Source organism: Myxocyprinus asiaticus, chromosome 6 (genome assembly GCF_019703515.2).
Source record: "Myxocyprinus asiaticus isolate MX2 ecotype Aquarium Trade chromosome 6, UBuf_Myxa_2, whole genome shotgun sequence".
In the NCBI taxonomy this organism is placed as follows: domain Eukaryota; kingdom Metazoa; phylum Chordata; class Actinopteri; order Cypriniformes; family Catostomidae; genus Myxocyprinus; species Myxocyprinus asiaticus.
The window spans coordinates 49,233,394-49,243,805 of record NC_059349.1 but is presented as its reverse complement, the minus strand read 5'-3'; the positions used below and the strand labels follow the sequence as shown (position 1 = coordinate 49,243,805).

The following is a 10,412-nucleotide window of genomic DNA, read 5'->3' as shown; positions in this document are numbered from 1 at the left end:
ATAATTATTACAAAATTATTTATAAAATATGAAAACAGCCTATATTAAAATTTTTATATTTTATTATTTGTTCATATTTGTTTATTACTTTAACAAAGATATTATTCATAGTAAAAAAATATTAAATAAGAAATATTTTTTATTTTTATATTCTTTTTAAATGAATAAAACAAACCTTCATAAAAATAAGTATATTATATTTATTATATATTACTAAAAATATGACCAACTAATACCAATAAAAAATATATATATTTTCATATTTATTTACATTCTTATACTTTTTATTTTTTTGTTAACTGCTGTAGTAAAATTCCTATTGTTATACTATTTTACATACTATTCCACAACTGTTTAATCAACTATTTTTACAGTAGCTTAATTGTATCATTTTTTTTATTTATTTTTTTTATAACATATTGCTATTGCCATGTAATTTATTTAATGGAAATAAAAAAAAATTGTCAGTTAAATTAGTAGTCAATTAGTCAATAGTTAATTAATTTGTTTGTGTTATCCTCCTATTATCTTTCGATGTACTTTCTATTGTTGTAGTTGAACAGGTACAGCATTGTGCTAGCAACACCAAAACTATTGTTTTGATTCGGGAAAACACTGAAAATTTATTATATCTTCAACAAACTGTAAGTCACTTTAGATAAACGCATCTGCCAAGTGACTAAAATGTAAATATACTTGAATTATGAGGTCATTCTGAGGATAAAAAAACCCTTCAAAAACAGAAAACACCCCTGTAATACACAAAGGAAAAAGTTAAATGGGGTTACCACTAAAGATCGACCAATAGTGGATTTTGCCGATACTATAGGTGGTGGAAGAGGACACTAACCGAGAAATCGGCTGATATTTAATAAAATTAAATAAAAATCTTAGTCTTTCCATGTGACGGATACAGATATAAGAGACTACAAGAGTTCAAAATAAATAAAACCCCAGATGGAGTTTATTAGTCAAACAAAATCCCAATAATAATGAGAAAATTTGGTGCATAATGTGGGACTTTTAACTATAAACAAGCCCGAAACACTCCAGGGACTCTAATGCTCTATATTAATACTTAAATTAAGCCTTTTTTAGCCTATACATTCACCAGATGAAAGTTTTGTATATTTATATATTTCACCAGATGAGGTTTAATGAGGTATAATGTTTACTGTGTAACAATGTTTTTTTTTTTTTTTGTTCCTGGGTAGTAAGTGTTATTTCCTAATTGCTTATGCCTCAAAAGTATAGAAAATGGCTATTATTCCCTACAAACTTTGCTTTTGTGACCAGGACAGTAATATTTAGAAATTTACCTATTTCCAATGAGAAAACGGGAGAATTTGTGTCTTCTCGTTCACATGAACATATAAATCCAAATTAACATGTATTTATACTAAAGTAATATTCAAAGCCGTGCCGGTCCATAATGGTAACAAGTACCCGTCTCTTCCCCTGGCTTACTCAGTGCACCTCAAAGAGGATTACAACAACATCAAGACCTTGCTGGACGCCTTGAAGTATGATGAGTATGGCTGGGAGGTCATAGGAGACTTCAAAATGGTGGCATTCCTGATGGGTCTCCAGGTGGTTTTACCAAGTTTCCCTGCTATCTTTGCCTTTGGGACTGCAGGGACACCAAGGCGCACTACCACAGGCGGGACTGGCCACAGTGGACCGACTTCTCTGTGGGGAGGAACAACGTCAAGTGGGAGCCACTGGTGGACCCCCGGAAGGTGCTGATGCCACCACTGCACATCAAATTGGGCCTTATGAAACAGTTTGTCAGAGCTCTAGATAAGGAGTTGGCAGTCTTCAAGTACCTTCAAGACTTCTTCACTAAGCTGTCTGAGGCAAAGGTCAAAGCCAGTGTCGGACCACAGATAAAGAAGGATTTTGGATTCATATGTTGTTTTTTTCTGACTTTATGTGAATGAAAAGACACAAATTCGCCCATTTTCTCATTGGAAATAGGTACATTTCAAAATATCACTGTCCTGGTGACAAAAGCAAAGTTTGTGGGGAATAATAGCCATTTTCTATACTTTTGAGGCATAAGCAATTAGAAAATAACACTTACTACCCAGGAACCAAAAATTGTGTTACATCGTGTATTATTCACAAGATATGTGATATACGTTAATGTCACAGAATGTGTCAGGAATGAGGACCCAAATGCAGAAATGAGTGAAAATAAAAATAACTTTATTAAAACAACTGAAAACAGAACAGTTAACACAAAACTCTCACGGGGGAGAGAAAACAAATCAAAATATAAACTAGAAAAAGAACAATAACTAAGACCGACCAGGAACAAACTAACTAGTAACAAAACTCACAAAAACTGACTGGAAACAGGATCAACACTGGAACAAGAACAAACAAACTAGCAAACAAAATGATCTGACAAACACAAGAGTGAAGAGGGCACAGTATATAGAGGAAAGGCACATGAGGAACAGGTGAAGGCAATTAACATGACAAGGACTAGGGGGCTGTTTACACGACAATGTTTTCAACTTAAAAACTGAAAACTTTTTATGCGTTTTGGCTGTTCGTTTACACGACAATGACGTTTTGGGGCCTGAAAACGCAAACTTTTGAAAACGGTTTTCAAAGTGCAAGTTTTTGAAAACGATGCCGTTATCGTCTGTGTAAACGTACAAAAACGCGAATTTGTGAAAACGATGACGTCATGCGCACACGTATTACGTGCTCAGTCTATAGGCATGCACGCGAGTACTTCAAAACAACGCGCAAGACATTCAAAACTACAATGGTGGACTACAGGACAGTGGTTGTGCTGCTCAAGATTTTGAGTTTATTGACGCTTCTCCAGCAAAGTAATTGTAGTGATAAAGCAACCTCATCGTCCATCCAGACAAAATTGCTCGATGCTTTTGCATCTTCATTGTTTGTATTCACTGCTCTGTGGAAGAATGCTTATGTGTGCAGGCACGTAGTGTTTCTTTACAAAGTGACATCGCCAACTACTGGCCTGGCATGCATAATACAGTGTTTTTAGTCGTTTTCATGGATCCTTATGAACGGGGATCGTTTTGACAACTTTGTCGTCTGTTCGCGAAACTTTTCAAAAATGCAAAGGAAAAACTTTTCTGTTTTTAGTACATCGTTGTCGTGTAAACGTACCCTAAATGAGGGAGAGTGGCAAGGGTAATGAGGAGGCGGGGACAGGGAAGCACACGGTTAACAGAAACACAGACACAGCCAATTACACATGCACACGACAAACACACACAAACAGAAAACAGACAGGAACCGGAGGGCAGACAAAACAGGGTCATGACAATACCCCCAGCTGAGCTCCTTGTCTTTCCAGCCAACCCTGCTGTTGAACACAACATCACCATGCAGCTGGGTGCAACTACAGTAATGCCTTCCAATACAGTCAGAAATCTAGGAGTAACCAACAAACTAAATTTCACAGACCACATCTCAAAGACTGCAAGATCATGTAGATTTACACTCAACAATATCAGGAAGATACGACCCTTCCTCTCTGAACATGCCACACAACTTCTTGTTCAGTCACTTGTCATTACTAGACTGGACTACTGTAACACTCTCATTGCAGGCCTCCCTGCATGTGCAATTAGACCCCTGCAAATGATCCAGAATGGTCTTTAATGAACCAAAGAGAGCACATGTTACACCACTCCTTGTCTCTCTTCACTGGCTGCCGGTTGATGCACGTATCAAGTTCAAGGCTCTGATGCTGGCATACAGAACAGTCACTGGGTCTGCTCCAGCATACCTAAAATAATTTCTGCAGAGTTACGCGCCCACTAGAAGCCTGCAGTTGGCTAAGGAACGTCGCCTTGTTGTATCAACACAAAGAGGCACCAAAACACTTTCCCGGACTTTCGGCTTCATACCACGTTGGTGGAATGACCTTCCCAACTCCATCCGTGAAGCTGACTCCCTTTCTCTCTTCAAAAAACAGCTGAAAACACATCTTTTCCATGAGCACTTAACCAGTCACAACCCCCCCCCCCAAATAAAACGTTTTTTGTTGCACTTTAATCAGTTTTGAATGCTTTTCTGATGCTAGTGAAACTTTGTAATATGGCACTTTTCGTACCACTGTCCCCTTAAGATGATTTGCTTATGTGTTCCTCTTTTGTAAGTCCCTTTGTATAAAAGCGTCAGCCAATTGATAAATGTAATGTAAATGTAAATGCACAGGATCGGTACATCTGAATATCACACCTGCGGGACAGGTACCGGATGGCAACAACAACTGCCCGAGTTACACCAGGAATGCACAATCCCTCCATCAGTGCTCAGACTGTCCGCTATAGGCTGAGAGAGGTTGGACTAAGGCTTGTAGGACTGTTGTAAGGCAGGTTCTTACCAGACATCACTGGCAACAACGTCACCTATGGGCACAAACCCATCTTCGCTGGACCAGACAGGACTGGCAAAAAGTGCTCTTCATTGACGAGACGGGGTGATGGTCGGACTCACGTTTATCTTCGAAGGAATGAGCGTTACACCAAGGCCTGTACTCTGGAGCGGGATCGATTTGGAGGTGGAGGGTCCGTCATGGTCTGGGGCGGTGTGTCACAGCATCATCTGACTGAGCTTGTTGTCATTGCAGACAATCTCAACGCTGTGCGTTACAGGGAAGACATCCTCCTCCCTCATGTGGTACCCTTCCTGCAGACTCATCTTGACATTTCCCTCCAGCATGACAATGCCACCAGCCATACTGTTCGTTCTGTGCGTGATTTCCTGCAGGACAGGAATGTCAGTGTTCTGCCATGGCCATCGAAGAGCCCGGATCTCAATCCCATTGAGCACATCTGGGACCTGTTGGATCAGAGGGTGAGGGCTAGGGCCATTCCCCCCAGAAATGTCCGGGAACTTGCAAGTGCCTTGGTGGAATAGTGGGTTAACATCTCACAGCAAGAACTGGCAAATCTGGTGCAGTCCATGAGGAGGAGATGCACTGCAGTACTTAATACAGCTGGTGGCCACACCAGATACTGACTGTTACTTTTGATTTTGACCCCCCCCCCCCTGTTCAGGGATACATTATTCCATTTCTGTTAGTCACGTCTGTGAAACTTGTTCAGTTTATGTCTTAGTTGTTGAATCTTTTTATGTTCATACAAATATTTACACATGTTAAGTTTGCTGAAAATAAAAGCAGTTGAAAGTGAGAGGATGTTTCTTTTTTTGCTGAGTTTAGTTACAATTCAAAAAGGGAAATGGAAAATGCACACAGCAATCACGCGGGGTCTCAGGAGGTTAAGGTAAGAAATCAAATCAGCAACAACAGCAACCAGACACCATGGAAGGCTATATTTTTTCCATATTTATTTAAGATGAAAATATACAGTGTTCTCTCAGCCCTGCACATCTTTATAACAGAATAAATCACACATATATACTTAAGCAGGAAATACTGATTAGACAGGAATTCATTTAATACTTTCTGAAACATATGACTATCATAAAACTTGATTTCAATTTTAAGGCCTAACCATCATGTTCACCAGGGACAATAAAGGCACAAGCAATATTAGATTAATCCATCTCTTATAGGTTTTCCATTGTAGATAATACATTCTACCCATATAAAAAATAGTATTACTTTTAAATGAGCATCTCTAAGGCACTAAAACATGAAGAGGTGGTTGGGGTGATGAGAGTACAGTACTTCAAAGCAGCGTAGAGAAAACAAAACACTATGTAAAACTGGGTTTCTAAGGGCAGGTCTGGGTAAACCTGCAAGAAATCTGATATAAGACCAGCATCCCTCACCCAAAACACAATTGCTCAAGCAAATATAGGTGTCGTTTGTGCTTTAAAGGGATAGTTCACCAAAAAATGAAAATTTGGTCAAACTTGAAACTGTTCAACTGAACTACATTAAATGAGATCTGTTGACTAGCGAAAGTGGAATCACATGACTTAATTAGGGGGTCAGTTTTTGCCTTCGATTTCTTTCATAACACACTATAGTATGCTCATTCCAGTAAACCTGATGATATATGACACAGTATCACCCCTTATGATGCACATCACTGAGCAGTATACATATCTAGTGTGCAGAATCGTTTCAATGTCTTAATTTGAAAAACAAACAAACAAACAAAAGAACAATCAGAAACATGATCTGGTCCACCTGGATCTGCTCTGAAAATGTTGGATAATCTAAATCAGTTAAGTTTTTCCCTTCGTCATTTTGTTAATAGAATAATTCTCACAAAAAAAAAAAAAAAAAATTCTCATCATTTACTCACCCTCATGCCATCCCAGATGTGTATGACTTTTTCTTCTGCAGAACACAAAGATTTTTAGAAGAATATCTCAGATTTGTAGGTCCATACAATGCAAGTGAATGGTGGCCAGAACTTTGAAGCTCCAAAAAACACATTAAGGCAGCATAAAATTAACCCATACTATTCCAGTGGTTTAATCCATGTCTTCTGAAGAGATCTAATACAGTTTGGGTGAGAACAGACCAAAATATATTAATTTTTCACTATAAATCTTGCCACTTTTTAGGCACAATCATGATTTCAAGCTCGATTACACTTCCAAGTGCTTGATGCATGCACAGAGTGCTAGATGGCGCTATAGGAAGTGTAATCAAGCTTGAAATCATGATCACCAAGGAGACTGCAAATGTCAAGATTTATAGTGAAAAAGGAGTTACATTTTGGTCTGTTCTCACCCAAAACAGATTGGGTCGCTTCAGAAGGCATGGATTACACCAATTGAGTTTTATGGATTATTGTTATGCTACATTTATGTGCTTTTTGAGCTTCAAAGTTTCAGTCATCATTCACTTGCATTAGCATTGCACTGCATCACTACAGAGCTGAGATATTCTTCTAAAAATCTTTGTTTGTGTTCAGAAGAAAAAGTCATACACATCTGGGACAGCATGAGGGTGAGTAAATGATGAAAGAATTTTCATTTTCAAAAACGAAAACTGTCCTCATTTACTCACCCTCATGTTATTTGACACCTGTATGACTTTCTTCCATGGAACACAATAAGAGATGTTAGGCAGAATGACAGCCGCAGTCACCATTCACTTTCATTGTATGGAATGCAATGAAAGTGAATGGTGACTGAAACTATCTCCTTTTGTTTCGCATTGAAGAAAGAAATTCATACAGGTTTGGAACGTCATGAGGGTGAGTAAATTACAGAATTTTCATTTTTGGGTGAACTATCCCTTCATGCACAACTATAAGAATATAAAAGACAGGTCTACAAACAGTTGACTAATACCATTAAAGCAACAAAAAGACAAACATAATTCACATTGACTTTACAGACATATATATGTAAACAATTGCTTAGTTTAAGTTAGTCATCCACTGCGAAACTGAGCTTAGCCGTACGGTAAAAATAAAGCAGATCTAACAGACTAGTCAAACAACAGCACCTCCCTGACTTTTACATGTAACTTTACTTTTAAAGAGTGAGAAACGGAACTGAATGGGGGTCAGTGGTTAAACAGAACTACTAAATTCCCTCTTTGTGAAAGGATATAAAATAAAACCATATTAATACAAAGTCAACATGTAAAACAGTAAACCTGTCTTAAAAGTAAGAGAATCGGTGGTTAATAGACTCACATTCCATTTACATGACCTCAACATCCCTGTGGAGCTGTGATATCATATAATCACATTCAAAGATGAACTGTATCATAAACCACAGTTTTTGATAAACAAAAAAGTAACGTGATGAGGGTTTCCTCTTTACTGCAGGTAATAAACTCACCCACTTGCTCAGTACCACAACAGTTCTTTGAAAACACAGTACATTAAAACAGTAAGGAAGTGGATTATTAAAGGTTCCTTTTTTCATTAAAATAGCGAAGAGAGATGGAGCAGGTGTACTCGAGTGGATACAGTAAATACGAAAAAGGAAACAATACAAGAACATTTAAGAAAAAGAAAAGTATATGAAAAATCAGGAAGAAAGGAATAAGAAAAGAGAGAGTACTGTTGTCTACATAAGCACAAACTGGTATTTCTGGTATATCAAATAGCTGGATTCAATCTCCTTTACATAATCATCATTTCCAGCATGCAGATTCTATTTTTAAAGCTCATGTGAGGACACTGATGATGTTGTTCATTTATTTTAAACATGACCCAATCGCAAGCACGACTATAGTTTTGATTTTTGTGCAAACTAACACCAATGGAAGAGTTAGGTAATCATTTGTGTGATTCACATGGATTAATCTTAATCTAATATGTTCAAAACAACTGCATTTCGTAGTACAAGTTATTCAAACATAGCTAAAACGTTATGTGTGTTATAAGGAGGCCACGCCCAGCAAGCTCTGTACCAATCAGAAAGAGAAATAAGCCATGATTTAAAACTGCCAGCCAAGGTTAAGAATTGATGTAGTCAAATCTGGCCACTAGAGAGCAGTGATTACCAACAGTAGCTATTCATTTTTTTTATTTTTTATTTTTTAATTTTACAGTAAAGATGCTGCCTGTCTGAGTTTGTAAGTACGTAACATCACCTTTATAAGAAACTAATATAAAATAAAATACATTTTACTCCAAAAACCAAGACAAAATGTTTATCTTTGGGATACTTTTGAGTAATGAATATTTTACTGTGAGAAATGACAAGTGTTACACTAAGCTACAAAACTGGACCTCACCAATCAGTAAAAATATTCCATCCCAACATTTCTTTTAGTTCTTTAAGTCAAAGTGCTCAGAGTGAAACACATGTTTAACACACTTCTCCCTCGTCTGTCCATTTTCTCTCTTTATTTCTGGCTGTCTGATCAGTGTTTCAGGGGCACCATCACCTCGACGTAGTTACAAGGGAACAATCCAGTCTGGCCGTGCACGGTTCCCTCGTACCAGTTCTCATCTATCTGACTGGTCAGCGTGATGATGTCACCCTCGTAGAATTCCAGCTCTCCGTCATTTTCCGCCTCAAAGTCGTACAAAGCCTTGCAACATGGCTGATCTGTCGCTATGGAGACCAAAGGACAGAGGACGATAGAGAGGAAGAGAGTAAAGGTGAAGATGGAAAATGATTTTCAAGGGAAAGGGGAAAGGTGAACAGAGAGAGAGAGAGAGAGAGCGATTACAAAAATAATAATGAACTATTAGAGGACAGATTATCATCAGTATGAATGGGGCACTTCAAATGAAAAGTATCTTTCTTTAAGGAATGTTCCAGGTTCAATACAAGTTAAGCTCAATCTACAGCATTTGTGGCATAATGTTGATTACCAAAGAAAATAATTTCGATTCGTCCCTCGTTCATTTAAAAAAAAGAAAAGAAGTCAAATTTGCAGTTACAGTAATACACTTATAATTGAAGTTAATGGGGCCAGTGCACAAACGTTAAAATACTCAATGTTTCAAATACAAAGTCACAAAACACAAACATTCTTGTCAACATGATTTTAGTGTGATCAAAATTAGTGATTTGTCAGCACAACAGCGTTTACCAGATTACGCAGTTTACTGATGTTGTGTTGTCATGACAACTAAATTATTAGTAATATTGGAAATAAATTCTTAGAGAAGGTTAGCAAGTGATTTTATCACACTAAAATCATGTCTTGCGACTATAATTTTGAAGCAGTGTGTATTTTAACATTTATGGACTGGCTCCATTAACTTCCATTGTAAGTGCCTCACTGTAGCTGCAATTTTTGCTTTTGTTTTTTGTTAAATAACTGAGGGATGAGTCTAAATTATTTGTTTGTGCTACTCAACATTATGCCACAAATGCTGTCGATTGAGCTTAACTTGTATTGAACCCAGAACATTCCTTTTATCTTCAGAAAATATTTGTTTACTAAATATTATAGTAATTTTAGCAACCCTATAAGCTAAATTTGAGACATTTGATCACAGTTTATAACTCTGATTTGGTTTGGTACCGAATGTTGATTTGCAGTTATTTTTATTACTTACAAAGAAAAATGCTTGCTTTATAATATTCTTAAAATAACTTTGGTAATAGGGTTGGCAAATGCAGTCAACACTAAAATATGAGAAAGTTTGATGTTCAAAACTAGCTACACTTGGGTAATTGTACATTAGATAGTAGTTTTTTTTTTTATTTTTATGATAGATAGATAATAGTAAAAATTTGATATTTGGGATTTTACTGCTTTAAAAAAAAAGCAATTTGTTCCCTATTTGTGGAAGGTTCCAACTTTCCCAAATGAAAATTTTTGAAGATTTCCACCCAATATATTTACGGTAGCGTAATTTAATTACACAGTCAAATAAATTGACCAATTCATCATATAAAGCACATAAATTAGTTCCTAAAGGCAGTATCAATTTTGGAATTAAAATTAAGGAATTAAAATTCTGTCATGATTTAGTCAACTCAAGTCCGTATAAGAAAGTAAGTCACACGTT

General features: G+C 36.9%; 1 protein-coding gene across 2 annotated transcripts in view; it reads right to left on the bottom strand.

Annotated features, from left to right (window-relative positions):
- Positions 1–4,110: 4,110 nt before the first annotated feature.
- Positions 4,111–10,412, bottom strand: part of LOC127443164 (endophilin-A2-like) — a 28,823-nt gene continuing 22,521 nt past the window's right edge. Inside the window, exons 10-11 of one of the 2 annotated variants that reach the window (XR_007897602.1) lie at positions 7,007–9,000; positions 4,111–6,970 (exon numbers count right to left, since the gene is read on the bottom strand). Coding sequence is in view for 1 of the 2 variants with exons in the window: in XM_051701733.1 (XP_051557693.1) it covers positions 8,807–9,000 (194 nt within the window). In the remaining variant the exon portion in view is untranslated. Of the gene's footprint in view, positions 9,001–10,412 lie in introns of both variants that reach the window. The other variant, XM_051701733.1, reaches the window with a different exon arrangement.